This window comes from Phalacrocorax aristotelis, chromosome 7 (genome assembly GCF_949628215.1).
Source record: "Phalacrocorax aristotelis chromosome 7, bGulAri2.1, whole genome shotgun sequence".
NCBI classification, from domain to species: Eukaryota; Metazoa; Chordata; class Aves; order Suliformes; family Phalacrocoracidae; genus Phalacrocorax; species Phalacrocorax aristotelis.
In genome coordinates this window covers 33,358,577-33,373,270 of record NC_134282.1, presented here as the reverse complement: position 1 = coordinate 33,373,270, position 14,694 = coordinate 33,358,577, and the positions used below count along the sequence as shown (strand labels likewise).

Sequence of the window (14,694 nt, the reverse complement as noted above, 5' to 3'; positions counted from 1 at the left end):
CGGCCCGCGTCGAGCGCCGCCCGCCCCCCAGCCCGGGCAGCCCCGCGGCGGGGGAGCCGCCGGGCACCCGCTCCCGCGGGACAGCCGTTCCCGTCTCCCCCCTCCCGCGGGGAGTCCCGGGGAGCTGCGGGGCGGGCACCGGGGCCAGGAGCGGGCTCGGCGGGGCCGGGTCCCCGGTACCGCCCCGGAGGCCGGCGGGAGGCGGCTGCGGACTCCGCGGGGGCTGCCCAGGCCGAGCACGGCGGGGAGCTGCGCCCCGGGCCCGGGACGGGCCCCCCCGCCCGGGGGCGGCTGCGAGGCGCGGGCTGGGCCCTGCCGGGGAGCCCCGGGGCCGGGGGGCTCAAGTGGGAACGGTCCTGCCTAGCCTTGGCCCCGGCCCCGGCCACGACCCCGGCTGGCTCCGGGACCCGCACCCCCAGGGCACACAGTCCCAGCTCCAGCTCACGCACAGCTACGGCAGCTCCCGCCTGTCCCGGCTCTGCTGACGGACGCTCCGGCTCGGCATCAGTTCGGCTCCTGATGCAGACGCTGCAGGCAAGAGATGCTCCTGGCTGTTACAGCTCCAGCTTCTTGCGGCTCCTGCTCATTGCAGTAACGCGGGATTTTGTTCAGCTCATCGCTGTGGCAGCTCTGGCTCATGGATGCTCTGGCTCTCCATCGTGTCGGCTCCAGCCCTGCAGCAGCATCTCAGCCCCAGATGCTGCACACTCCCGGTAAGAGCTGCTCCAGCTGACGGATCCCCGTGGCTGCTCCCCCCTCGTGCTAACGCACCCTCTGCCTTGTTGCAGCTCCAGCTTCTTCAGCCCTGACTGGCTGACGGACGTTCTGGCCCCACAGCAGCCCCAGCTCATGCACACGCCAGCCGACAGACACCCCGGCCCGGTTCGGCTCCACCTCTCTCCATCTCAGCTCCCAAAGCTGACCAGGAGATGCTCCTGCTCCTTACAGCTCCAGCTCGCGTCTGCTCCAGCTCGCATCTGCTCCGGCTAATTGCACCAACTTGGGCTTCTCTCCGGCGCCTGGCTGTCACAGCTCTGCTGATGGACGCTCAACCCAAGGCATTCCGGGGACAGCTGAGGCACCAGAGACTCCAGGTCAGAGGCGCTCCACCTTCCTACAGCTCCAGTGTGCCCCAGCTCCTGCTGATGGACGCTCCAGCTTGGCATCAGCTCAGCTCCTGATGCCGCACGCTGCAGGTAAGACATGCTCCAGCTAAAGGGCGAGCTTGCTTGCTCCCTCTCTTGCTTGCATAGAAGCCGGTTCTTCCCCGGCCGGGGCAGGAGCCAAGGCTGCTCAGCATGGCCTTGCCAAAGGGATTTCCGCTCTTATTTTAGCGGTGCCCCACATGGTGCCGTGAGGACCCTGATACAGAGGAGAGCAGGTGTATTTATGTCAAATACAGTTGTGTAGATTGATCACATCGCCCCCGTTGAGAGCTGGCCTCCTCAGTCACTATTGCTCGTGTAATCGGTACATTCCCATCCCATGTGGGTGTGGGTTTATGCTGGGTTCGGATCGGTCTGGGTTCTGGCCGTGGTTGTGTGCCTGGGTGTCACGGAAGGGTCAATCTTCTCTGGTGGTGGTGTGGGCGTGGGGTGTTCTCAGCCGGCAAGAGCTCTGCGGGTCACATCGCCCCCGAGGGAAAAGCTCTGAGCCCCGGGCAGTGCCTGCCTGCTGAGGGAGCTGTACTGCAGGTACCGGCTTGCCTTTCACGCATGCTGACGCACCCTCTGCCTTGTTGCAGCTCCAGCTCATACACGCTCCGGCTTGTTCCTGCTCCAGCCAATGGACACCCCACCTCCTTTCAGCTCCAGCTGCTGCACGTTCTGGGTAAGGGATTCTCCTGCTCCTTACAGCACCGTGGGCTTTGTCCAGCTCCAGCTGATGGATGCTCCAGCCCTGTGTCATTCTGGGGACAGCTGAGGCACTGGACACTCCAGGCCTGAGGTGCTCCTGCTTCTTGCAGCTCCAGCTGATGGAAGCTCCTCTTGTTCCCTCCCCTGCTGAGGGACGCTCCAGCTCTGCATCTCAGCTCCTGATGCTGCACGCTCTGGCTACAAGATGCTCCAGCTTCCTGGGGCTCTACCTGACAGACACTCCAGCCCTGCATTGTTTTGGCAAGAGCAGAGCCACCAGCCACTCCTGCTTCTTCCAGCTCCAGCCGAGGGATGCTCATCTTGTCCCCTCTCATGCTGACGAATGCCCCAGCTCTGCGTCATCTCACCTGCGCTCCTGCTAACAGACTCCTGAGCTCATTAAGCTCTGACTCAGAGGTGCTCCTGTTTGTTCCCAGCACTGGGGCTCTTGACAAGGTCGTAAATCAATCCCTGTCATTGTCCCACTGTCATAATAAGCTGTCATCCCTGTCCCAATATCGCCCTGAGCAGGGCCTCCACTGAACAAAGCGTTGCCCCCCCAGCCCCGTTTCACCCAGAGACGATATCTCAGATGTTGAGTTCGGCCTGGCGCATGTCAGCATCTTGCGCTTCAGGGGCAAACGTGACCAGATCCTCACATTCGGTGAGGGTCCCACGGCCTTGCCCCCACCACCCGCCCCCCTGCTCTCACCCTCCTCCCACCCACCCGCTAAACTGGCCTTTGGGGTGGGAACGGCCGCGTGGTCTCCGGTCTCATTCCCAAAAGGCAGCACTGGGGCTGGTTCTGAGCCCCAGAAACGCAGCCCTCCCCCGGGCTGTTTCACGGCCAGAAACACAGCACGTGGGCCCGTGTCCGAGCTCTGAAGATGCAGCGCTCGGTCTTTCCGCGCTGAGCTGCGGAACCCCGCGCCTGAGCGGGCCTCCCCTGGGACGCCCACATACGCCCCGCCCCCGCGTTGCGGGGCAGCTGGGGGAGGCGGGACCGGATTGGGCGGGCGCAGAGGGGCGGGGCGGCCCGGAGGCTATAAGGCGCGTGGCGGGCGGAGCGGCGCGGGCGGAGCCGCGGGTGAGCTGTGCCGGTGGGGGCAGGACCGCCGCCTCTGGGCTGGGAGGGGCAGGGCCACCCCAAGACAAATGCAGGGCTGGAGTGTCTGTCAGGTAGAGGAGCTTCCATCGGCTGGAGCTGCAAGAAGCAGGAGCACCTCAGGCCTGGAGTGTCCAGTGCCTCAGCTGTCCCCAGAATGACACAGGGCTGGAGCATCCATCAGCTGGAGCTGGACAAAGCCCACAGTGCTGTAAGGAGCAGGAGAATCCCTTACCCAGAACGTGCAGCAGCTGGAGCTGAAAGGAGGTGGGGTGTCCATTGGCTGGAGCAGGAACAAGCCGGAGCGTGTATGAGCTGGAGCTGCAACAAGGCAGAGGGTGCGTCAGCATGCGTGAAAGGCAAGCCGGTACCTGCAGTACAGCTCCCTCAGCAGGCAGGCACTGCCCGGGGCTCAGAGCTTTTCCCTCGGGGGCGATGTGACCCGCAGAGCTCTTGCCGGCTGAGAACACCCCACGCCCACACCACCACCAGAGAAGATTGACCCTTCCGTGACACCCAGGCACACAACCACGGCCAGAACCCAGACCGATCCGAACCCAGCATAAACCCACACCCACATGGGATGGGAATGTACCGATTACATGAGCAATAGTGACTGAGGAGGCCAGCTCTCAACGGGGGCGATGTGATCAATCTACACAACTGTATTTGACATAAATACACCTGCTCTCCTCTGTATCAGGGTCCTCACGGCACCATGTGGGGCACCGCTAAAATAAGAGCGGGAATCCCCTTGGCAAGGCCATGCTGAGCAGCCTTGGCTCCTGCCCCGGCCGGGGAAGAACCGGCTTCTATGCCAGCAAGAGAGGGAGCAAGCAAGCTCGCCCTTTAGCTGGAGCGTGTCTTACCTGCAGCGTGCGGCATCAGGAGCTGAGCTGATGCCAAGCTGGAGCGTCCATCAGCAGGAGCTGGGGCACACTGGAGCTGTAGGAAGGTGGAGCGCCTCTGACCTGGAGTCTCTGGTGCCTCAGCTGTCCCCGGAATGCCTTGGGTTGAGCGTCCATCAGCAGAGCTGTGACAGCCAGGCGCCGGAGAGAAGCCCAAGTTGGTGCAATTAGCCGGAGCAGATGCGAGCTGGAGCAGACGCGAGCTGGAGCTGTAAGGAGCAGGAGCATCTCCTGGTCAGCTTTGGGAGCTGAGATGGAGAGAGGTGGAGCCGAACCGGGCCGGGGTGTCTGTCGGCTGGCGTGTGCATGAGCTGGGGCTGCTGTGGGGCCAGAGCGTCCGTCAGCCAGTCAGGGCTGAAGAAGCTGGAGCTGCAACAAGGCAGAGGGTGCGTTAGCACGAGGGGGGAGCAGCCACGGGGATCCGTCAGCTGGAGCAGCTCTTACCGGGAGTGTGCAGCATCTGGGGCTGAGATGCTGCTGCAGGGCTGGAGCCGACACGATGGAGAGCCAGAGCATCCATGAGCCGGAGCTGCCACAGCGATGAGCTGAACAAAATCCCGCGTTACTGCAATGAGCAGGAGCCGCAAGAAGCTGGAGCTGTAACAGCCAGGAGCATCTCTTGCCTGCAGCGTCTGCATCAGGAGCCGAACTGATGCCGAGCCGGAGCGTCCGTCAGCAGAGCCGGGACAGGCGGGAGCTGCCGTAGCTGTGCGTGAGCTGGAGCTGGGACTGTGTGCCCTGGGGGTGCGGGTCCCGGAGCCAGCCGGGGTCGTGGCCGGGGCCGGGGCCAAGGCTAGGCAGGACCGTTCCCACTTGAGCCCCCCGGCCCCGGGGCTCCCCGGCAGGGCCCAGCCCGCGCCTCGCAGCCGCCCCCGGGCGGGGGGGCCCGTCCCGGGCCCGGGGCGCAGCTCCCCGCCGTGCTCGGCCTGGGCAGCCCCCGCGGAGTCCGCAGCCGCCTCCCGCCGGCCTCCGGGGCGGTACCGGGGACCCGGCCCCGCCGAGCCCGCTCCTGGCCCCGGTGCCCGCCCCGCAGCTCCCCGGGACTCCCCGCGGGAGGGGGGAGACGGGAACGGCTGTCCCGCGGGAGCGGGTGCCCGGCGGCTCCCCCGCCGCGGGGCTGCCCGGGCTGGGGTCAGGGGGAGTCGGGGCGGCGCCGGGAACGGCCGGGGCTTAAGCGGGCGGGGCTGGTGGGGGCTGCCGGGGACATGGGCTGGTGGTGGGGGTAAGAGGTGGCGACGTGGGACTGGAGGAAGGGGCGGCAGGGGTTGGGGGGAGGGACAGGCACGGCGGGGAGCAGGAAAGGGTGGCCGGTCTGTGGCTCCCAAAGCCATAGACCATGGGGGTGGCTTTTTCCCACATCCCCTCTCCAGCTGGGTAGGCAGCCAGGAGCATTTCAGTGGTGTCTGGAGAGTGCATCCCTTTAACCCCTCCATGTGTTGTGCCCTTTACTCCCCAGCATCCAGGAGTAAACGACAACATGAGAAAGACAACGGCTTTCCCTTAGGTCACCTCTCATCCCATTGTGGCCTGAGGACATACTGGGACATCCCTCAGTGGGCCATCGAGGTGGCACCATGGCCACAGTTAAACACCAAACCCTCAAAAGCAGTGTGTTTTAATGATTTCTCATTTTAAAGCTCGTGAAAATAATAATATTATTAATAATAATAAAAAAACAAGACTTCCAGTCATCTTAAGGGCTCCCTCCCTGTTTTTAAAAGCCAAACAGAGCAAGTAAGCCCCCCCCTCCCCGAAGGTGACGGGATTTCCAGCACCTTCAATCCCAAAAATAACCAGAGCATCCCGGTGTGGCAGCCACCTCAAGAAGAGCATTCAAGCATCCTTGCCAGGGCAGCACCTCCAAATTCAGGCTGTCTTCTTCCACCCTGGGGAGGCAGCATTGCTGTGGACACACACACCCCCTGCCCCCCCAAAAAAAGGCCAAAGGGGTTAAAGACTACTGACTTCTCTATTGCTAATATGCGATTTACATAATTTATACAGCATTTATGGGCCCCTGCCTTTATTCCAGCTAAAACTTAGCATTGGTTTCCCTTAGGAAATGGAAAAAAACCCAAAGGCTGAAGAAAAGTTAAGTATAAAAAAATATTTCAGAGAGTCATTCTCACTTCCTCTCCTTTTAACGTGAAGAAATGGGGGGGGGGGTGTTGGGGGGGTTCTCGAGGAGCTGTTGATGGTCTCTGGTGGGACAGAGGAGCCAGCTCAGGCACTTTCTTGAGAGGGGACAGAGGCTGGGGCAGGTGATGTCCTTCTGGCCCTGCTCCCATCAAGATCTGGAAGAAGAAAAAGAACCAAAAATCCCAGGATTTAGGGAATGCACTTAGGAAGACATTTAAAACCATTATTTCAAAGGGGGGTGGGGCGGTTTCTTTTGAAACTCAACTTCATTCTTCCCCAGAATAACAAGGAAATTCTATATAAACGCCCAAAAGGGAGTGAGACACCAACCCCCAGCTCCGCTACTGGCAAATCCAGCTTTTATTTTCAGACACTCGCACAGAAAACCCAGATGAAGGGGGCCAAAAAAAGGAATTAAACCACTCAGGTCAAACCCTCATCTGTTTTTGCCAAGGGAAGGACAGAGAAGGACAGATGGACATCTCCTTACTGGGAAATCTTGCAGTTTGTCGTGGCTACGTAGCGCCCGGTATAATGGATATTGCACCTCACCACGTTGTTGGTGAAGTCTGATTCCAGGACGATGTATTTGGGGTTCACTTGAACCTAAAAATGGGGTGAAGGGAAGGAAAAACACCCCCAAAAATTAGTAAGAGGAGGGACAAGCAGCACCTAAGCTGTCTTATAGGGATGGCACAGCAAAAGGTGTGTGGTCCCAAACCTGCTGGTCAAGAAGAGCCCAAGCTGACCCCAAATAGGTAATGTTTGCCCCTAAAAATCTCCCCAATGACCCTGGCCACCTTTAAGACGTAATTCCCTGGCTGCACGTCCGTTATATCGATCCACTGGCAGTCAATGTCAGCATTGTAGGTGTCATAGCAGCCTGGGCTCAAGCCCTGCGGGGAGAAAAGGGGGTTCAGGGCATGCTGGGGGGGTGGTGAACCCCAAGGAGGCCTTCGAGCATCCCCCCCAAAGCCACCTGGGTGTGGGCTGTGCAGGCATAACGCTTCAGGTTGCCGAAATCGCAGGTGGTGTCCTCCAGGCAGAAGCTGGCCTTGTGGCCCTCGGCCACCTTCCTCCCTGTGGTAGCATCCAGCAGGTCATAGTGGCTGAACTCATCCATGCTGTGGTAGTGCCTGGGAGTGGGGTTGGGGGACAGAGTCACGGTGATTTCCCCCCCCCACCCTCCAAATGGCACAGTCCTCTCCCCAGGTGTGATTCTGGGGGGGGTCCCCCATCAACCCTGGGTCCACACCAGCTTGCCAGATCCCTGGAAACATTAATTGCAGGAGCTTGGTGGCTTTAGGGACAAAGAAGCAAAACAAGGTGGCTCCTTCCCCCCCCCCAAGGATCTCAAAGCAAAGCCCTCAAAAAAGGGGAAATGCAGTTAAAAAAGCCTTAAAACTGCCACAGAAAGGAGGGCTGATGTGGAGGTGGGGACACTCACTGGTGGCAGCTGTGCCACTCCCAGCTGTGTCGGGGCCGGCTGGGCAGGAAGTCAGCTGTGCCCTGGTTCTTCACCCGCTGGGGAAACCGCAGGAGCACCCGCACATCGTAGTCAGTGGCTTCAGCGGTGTAGGCAGTGCTGGGGACATAGGGAGGATCAATGCCAGTGGCTCCCCCGCTCTTGGCCCCAGCCTCAGGGGACAGGAGCCCACCCAGGTGTGGGTGCAAGCTCAGCTCCAGCACCCCTAGGGAGAAAAATCCCCAGAGAGCACCTCTGCAGGGAGAGCTTCCTCCACAGAAAGGAGATGACGAAAAAAGGAGAGGAGACAAGGTCCCCTGCCCTGCAGCACCCGCCAGATATCTTCCTTTCTGCTTTGCTCCTTCCCTCTTCCCTTCTCTCCTCCATCCTTCTCCTTCATCCTCCTCCTGCCCCATCCCTCTTCCCTTCCCTTTCCTTTCCCTCTCCTCCATCCTCCTCCTCTCCCCCCCACCAGCACATCTCCCATTCCCCACCCACCCCTACCCCTCCACATGCCGGCTCCCTGTCTCCCTCTTGCCCCAGGACCCCTCTCTCCTGCTGTGTCGCCATGTCCCCCTCACCCCAGGACACAGCCCACACCCCACAGCTGCTTTTACCTGGCCAGGCACTTCTCCTCAGCCGCGCAGCGCAGTGAGTACAGGTGAGCTCGCTGCACATAGGTGGACGCTTGCACATAGTTGGGGTCCGGCACCAAGTCAGGGAGACCTGCCAGGAGGATGGGGACAGCTTGGAGGATGGGGACAGGGCTTGGGGATGCAGCAATCCCCTCCTTGAAGCAACCAGCCCTGACCTCATAGGGAAGGTTTGCTTCGGTGACCGTCACATTTTTTTAATTTTAAGCTGCAAATGGAAAATCCTCCCTTCCCCTCCCTTTCCCTCCCTGACTTCTGCTGGCAAATCCCAGTCCTCCATTTTCCTACAGTGGGATTGCTCAACCCGTCCTCCTGGAAGCGAATACACCCAGCCCTGGCCGGCCGCTATGCCCAGCCACCCTGCAAGGGGTTATTGGGGTCTCACAGAGTCCTCCAGCTCCCACCCCTGCAGCAGCCAGGGACTGAGAGTGACATGACCCCCAAAAAAGGGGGTCCCTATTTCCTGCCCTGTTGCCTGTTTCTCACCCCAAAACGGGTGAAAGTGGGGGCTCTGCCGTTATCCTTCCTCTTCCTTAATTCTGGACATTGCCCTGCATTTAGGGCCAAGCCAAAGCTAGCTGCGGAGAGACAGCTGCAGGGACGAGTGGGGGCTGCCTCTCTTTCCAAAAGCATTACGGAGCCCAGCTGGAGCCGGTGCTTCCCCCCTGCAGCAACGCCCTTTCACGCCTCCCCTTCCCAGAGGCTCCTCTGGGACCACTGACCTGGGAAGCATCCTTACATCTGCCACTCAGGAAGGACCAGGATGGGTAGGGGATGCTCCCCAGGTGCTCTGTGCCTCAGTTTCCCTCCTCACAGCCCTCTGCAAAGCCAAGCCCTGCTCTGCAATGACCTCTGCTTAGCACCTCTCCTTTCTGCAAGCTCACCAGCCTGTCCCTATCCTCATCCTCCAACCTCATTGCCATCCTCATCCCTGTCCTTGTTCCCATCCCCGCCCTCATCTCTCTCCCCAGCCCCATCCTCACCCCTCATCCTCATCCCCTTCCCCAGCTTGATCCCCCTCCCCCTCCCCCTCCCTGTCCCCATCCCCATTTTCAGCCCCATCCTCATCCCCTTCCCCACTCTCCTCCCCATCCTCATCCTCATCCCCTTTCAAGGCACCAGGGTGCTCCAGACACATTAGCTCTCCCTTTGCACCCAGACAGTTTCCAGTTTCCTTTTCCCCTCTTTTTTTATCCCTATTTTCCTTTTTTTTCCACGGGCAAAAAGAACAATGCCTTCTTGTTTCTTGGCCTGCCTTCCCTCGAGGGATCACGTCACTCCATTGGAGCTCATTTCCTGCCCCACTTGCTTGGTCATCGCTGCTGATGTAATACCCGGGGGGGGGGGGGGGGGGGGGGGGCGTGCACACCCGGGAGAAAATCGTGAGAGCTTGGAAAGACTTTCCCCCTGCTTAAAAAAAATCAATAATAAAAAAAAGTGATGGAGAAAGATCCCTGGGCCCCGTCCCGCCTGCGAGAGGAACATTTGTCATCATTTATAAAACAGCTTTTCCTCCCCGCTGTTGTTTATAATAAATTCTTGGATGCTCCAGGGAGAAACCCGACTCCTTTACCAACAGGGAATTTTATTTTCCCCCCATGACAGAGCTCGCGCTGGATGGCCCCACTGTTATTGTAGGGTCTCACACTTGATTTTCGCATCAGGCCTGGAAGTGAAGGGTCAAACACAAGCGCCAGCATTGCTGGGGTTAATAGGATGGCAGGATCTGGCCTCAACACCCTCAAAATGTCCCCTTATCACAGCACGGCACCAAAACGTCCCCATCTGGGGCTTGCCAAATCCTAAGCTTTTTTTGCTGAGCCAGCACTTTCCCACCTCCTGCAAGTCAGGGGGCCTGGCTGCCCCCCCCCCATCACCTCCAAAAAGGGACAACCAAAGAAAGAAAATGTTTGTTTTATCTCCTCCACCCCTTGGCCTGCCCCGGGGAGCTGCCAGAAAAGATTTCCTCTTATTCACCGTGAAAATTGGAATAATAAAAAACGGCAGGCCTGCTCCCCACTGTGCTGTTTGTGCAGGTGTGCAGGGCTTAGCTGAAAAATCCCATCTCCAGCAGTGTTCTGAGAGGGCAGCTGCTTCACCTCTCTGTGCCTGGCAGGGCTGGGTCCCAGACCTCGAGGTGCAGGGACCACCAAAGGGGGTATGTGAATAGTAGGGACACCTCTGAACAACTGAGATACAACCCTTCATCTCCCCTTCCCACCCTTGCAGCATCCCTCCTCCAGCACCTCCTGACACACCCCTTCACCCCCCCATCCCAGCCCCACTGAATCTTCTCGACATCCCCCATTAGTTGTTAAATGCCTTAAGATAGCAACAAAATCAACCCAAACCCATCCCCAAGCCCACATAAGGGAGACTTATGTGGACATAAGCAAGATTGTAATTTCCTGGCCTAGTTGCCCCATCCATGGGTGACGGCATCCTCAGAAGTCACCACAGCCACCATGACTCAAGCTTAGTGGGTACAAAAATCCCCATCACCCCATGAGATTTCCAAAACCTGCTCCCATTCAAAAACCAACCCCGGGCAACCTGTTTGCATAAGGACAAGGCAAAAAACCCCACCGGAGATGGAGGAAAGCAGAGGGGAGGGATCAGGGTGAGAAAGCCCCTGGAGATGCCTCCTGGGGATCAGCTGAGAATGGGAAGGCCTGGTGGGAACTGGCACCTTAGCCAAACCCCATAAGGAGGGGTGGGCTATCTGCCCCCATGGCTTAGATGCCACATGGGCTTTGCTTTCACCAGCCAAGACCTCTGTTGCATGAGATGATTAAGCCCCTGGGCAAGACTTGGGTGACATTTGGGTCCTCTGCAGTTGCGGTGAGCAGGAGACATGAAGACTTTTGGTGTCTCCTCCCCATCTCCTTGCCAAAGCCTGGTGTACTGCCTTTACCTCCCTCTATTGACCAAGCCACATGAGATGCTCCTCTCCCACCTCCACCACAGCCTGGCCACCTATAGATCTAGGACTGGAAACCATTTCAACTCTCATCTCATAGGGTGACTTCACCAGCTGGTCTGGATGGAGGCAGGCAGACAATCCACAATGCTCACGCAAGCCCCTATAAACCCCCTCATAAAAGCCAGTGGGACCTTGTTGCTTAATTAACCCCCCAGGTGCCCCAGTGAGGGGTCAGGAATGCTGCACATTCCTGAGGCGATTTAGAGGCTCTTAAAAAAGCTTAGGCACGTAATTAACATCTGATTCAGCTTCATGAAGTGTTTTGACCAATTAAGAAACCTGCCTGAAGGGTGGCCCCGCAGGTGACAGGCTTGGGGGTGTGGTTTTTTTTGGTGACCCCCAGGGAGGTGACGGCTTTCCCCAAACAAAGCTTGGCTGGAGAGCGCAGTAGACAGCCTGGAGGAGAGGCCAGGCAGTGGGGTGGCCCCAGAAAGCCACCTCTCTGGGTTTGTTGGATGATCCTTATTCCCTTCTTTATATTTATTACAGAAAAATGTGAAGAAGGTGGTTAGGGCCTCCTGCACTGAGAGGTGGGTGTCCCACTGATGGGCTTGGCCAAGAGTTGTCCACGCACACATGGGCACCCCAATCTCCCTGGCAGAGCCACAGCACCATCACCCCCTGGCCCAGCTTCCAGGGATCCTTGAAGGACACAGCCTTTGTCAACAGGGAGAAGATAAGCTTGGCAGGCATCTTCACATTTCCCTCTGTCACCTCAGGTCATGTCAGGGCAGCTGTCCCCAGGTGTCCCTCCCCAGAGACACAGGACCACCAGCATCCCTTGTAGCCCTCATCCCTCGCCCCTCCATCCCTCACTCAGCAGGACTGGCTGCTCATGGCAAGGCAGGCAGAGATCCGGAGGAAGATCCTCTCTGCACAAACCCTGCCCCAAGCTCTTTCCCACACATCTTCAGCAGAGCCGGCTGGACCTCAGGCTGACCCAGCCCGGCTGCTCTCACTGTGTTTACTTGTTTGCATGCAATGGGGCAGGGCTGAGATGATCGTTTCCTCAGTACAAACCCTCTGGGATGGGATTTTCTCAGAAACCAGGGATGGGGCTGGATGGGTTATGGTGTCAGATAGGTCAGAGGCTCCAGCTGAGATGGGCTTCCCAAGGGACAGGCAGGGAACAGATCCCCCAGGCTGCTGCTCCTTACACCCTCCAGCCTTGCCTCCAATTTCACCATGGAGCAAAAACACTCTTGGCAAGCCTCGGCCAAAAGCCACAGGATTTCATCAGGATCAAGGTCAGTAGGACGTGAAATGACGGCGTCCCTGCTGTGGCCTTGGTACCCTGCTGCAGTCATGATGTGGCTGACACGGAAGAGTGATGGGAGCAATAAGCCCCAGGTGAGGCAGCACAGATCAGCCCATGAACTGAGCCTGCCTCAGCACAGGGGACACAGCCAGAATGACCTGGGACACACACTCCTACCCCAGGAGCATGGCATGCTGGGGCTGGGGGGCCCATGGCATACAGCCACCCCACGGATGCAGGCTGACCTGGGACGTGGCATATGGCCACACCAGGAGTGCAGCATGACCCCAGCCCATGGCACACAGCCACCCTGTGCAGGTAGGGCTGCCTGGGACATGGTATACAGCTACCCCACAAATGCGGGATGACCTGGAACATGGCACATAACTCCCCCTCGCGCACAGTGTTCTCCCATCCATGGCACAGACTTACCCCCCAAGTCTAAGGTGACCTGGGATGCAGCACAGAATCACGCCACAAATGCCAGATGACCTGGGACATGGCACATAACCCCCCATCGAGCACAGTATCCCCCCCATCTCACAGCACAGACCCACCCCATGAAGGTGGGATGACCTGGGACATGTCACAGACCCACCCACAAGCGTGGGATGACTTGGGATGCAGCACAGACCCACCCCACAAGCACAGGATGACCTGGGACATGGCACAGATGCACCCTAAGCCCAGACCCTGCTGGGGCTTGCCCCTATGCACCCCTTCACTTTCCTCCCTATTTTCTACCCCCTCAAACATCACTCCCAAAACATGTAGGGTCCCCAACAGCCCCAGCCTCTCAGTGGCCCCTCAGCCACATTTGTCCCCATAGCACTGGGGCAGCATCCTTGAAGGGCGACTGGCACCAGATATGGGTGATTGGGCACCCAGGGCACCATCCCACCCCCAGGAGCTGCCACCCACCCCAGGGTCCTCCCCAGACTCACCCCGTCCTCCATGGCTGGGCCTGTAGACACTGCCCACGCTGATCCGGGCTTGGCTATCGGGGACGGCTTGTGGCATTTCAGGGCTCCTGGCAGGCAGGTAGGACTCGGGGCGAGGAACCCCGTAAGGCTCCAGTGCCCGAAAAGGAGGCTGCGGCTCATAGGGTGGGTACTGGCCCCCGTACCCCGTCCCGGTGGGAGCTTGCAGGTTATCGGCCGATGCGATGCCATGGCCAGTGGGTTGCTGGTTGGCGTACGAGTCTGGGCTGCCCTGCGCTGGTGAGGCCCCAGCATCGTGATACAAGCTATGGGAGTACCGGCGGTCCAGCCCATCAACCGGTTGGGGGGCGGCAGGCACGTAGGTGCGTTCAGCCGCTGGGTAGTAACCCTGGGCTCTATAGGGGCTCTGCTCCTCCCCGTAGTCCTCGTAGCGTGCCCGGGGTTGGAAGGGGTACACCACACTGGCACCCGCCGCCGCCGAAGCCACAGCCACCCCGCCGGTGCCGGTGCTACGGTAATAGGTGTACGCCTCATCGTATGCCCGGGGTGCCTCATAGGGCTCGTACTGGGGGGCGAAGGGGAATTGGGGGTACGCTGGCTGCCCGACGGAGGCATAGGCGAAAGATGAGGAGGAGGAGGAGGAGGAAGGCTGGCGCGAGCGGCCGGCGGGCCGTACCCGTTGCGAAGCCGTACTGTCGCCCACCGGTCCCTCACGCCAATTTTCGGGCACCTGCCCGAAACCGAAGGGGTGCCGCGTCTGCCCCCGCACCGTCTCGGAGCCCGGCCGCGGCGGTACCGCCGGTGCCTGCCGCCGGACGCTGCCCGTTCCTCCGGTCACCGCTCCCGCCAACAACAACCGGTTCCCACCGGGTCTCTCTTGCCCCGCCGGTACGTACTCGGCGCCGGTATTAAGCAAGCTGTAAACGCGGCCGTTGTTCTCCCATTGGATCAGCTGCCTCCAAGGCTGCCCGCCGCCTGCCTGCTCCTGCCCGCCCGCCAGCAGGCAGAGCCCGCAACCCAGCGCTGCCCACAGCCCCCAGGCTCCCCGCCGCACCATCCCGGTAACGGCGAGCCGCCGGCCCCGCGGCGGCTTCCCCCAGCCCCGGCGGAGCAGCTCCCGGGGCGGGCGGAGCGGCCGCGGCTCCCCGGCGGCGGCGGCGGGGAGGGAAGCGGCGCGGAGGGGCGAGGCGCCGCCGGGTCCTAGGAACCGCCCCCGGCACGGATCCTGCCCGCCGGTAGCCGGGAGGAAGGGCTGCAGGGTGCTGCCTGCACGCAGAAAGCATCCACTCCAGATAAAAACCCCTACAAATCCAGCTTTTTATACATATTTTAGCCCTGGCGCCACGCGGGCCTTCAACGTTGGGGTTGAATTCTGCGGGTTTTGGT

At 60.0% G+C, this 14,694-nt stretch overlaps 1 protein-coding gene across 1 annotated transcript; it reads right to left on the bottom strand.

Annotated features, from left to right (window-relative positions):
* Positions 1-5,468: 5,468 nt before the first annotated feature.
* LOXL1 (lysyl oxidase like 1) lies at positions 5,469-14,488 on the bottom strand. Its single transcript, XM_075099832.1, has 7 exons — positions 13,312-14,488; positions 8,091-8,199; positions 7,456-7,593; positions 6,988-7,144; positions 6,809-6,904; positions 6,499-6,614; positions 5,469-6,163 (listed from the first exon to the last, which is right to left on the bottom strand). Exons 1-7 carry the CDS (start codon positions 14,363-14,365, stop codon positions 6,157-6,159), a joined length of 1,677 nt encoding a protein of 558 aa, XP_074955933.1. The 5' UTR covers positions 14,366-14,488; the 3' UTR covers positions 5,469-6,156.
* Positions 14,489-14,694: the final 206 nt, after the last annotated feature.

Bases quoted from the DNA above. Each gene is read 5' to 3' on its own strand.
- LOXL1 (XM_075099832.1), bottom strand. From the start codon at position 14,365: ATGGTGCGGCGGGGAGCCTGGGGGCTGTGGGCAGCGCTGGGTTGCGGG. The intron at 7,145-7,455 runs GTGAGTGTCCCC...CCCCACTCCCAG, and splicing joins GAGTGGCACAGCTGCCACCA to GCACTACCACAGCATGGATG. The intron at 6,615-6,808 runs GTGGCCAGGGTC...CCCCATTTTTAG, and splicing joins CAGGGAATTACGTCTTAAAG to GTTCAAGTGAACCCCAAATA.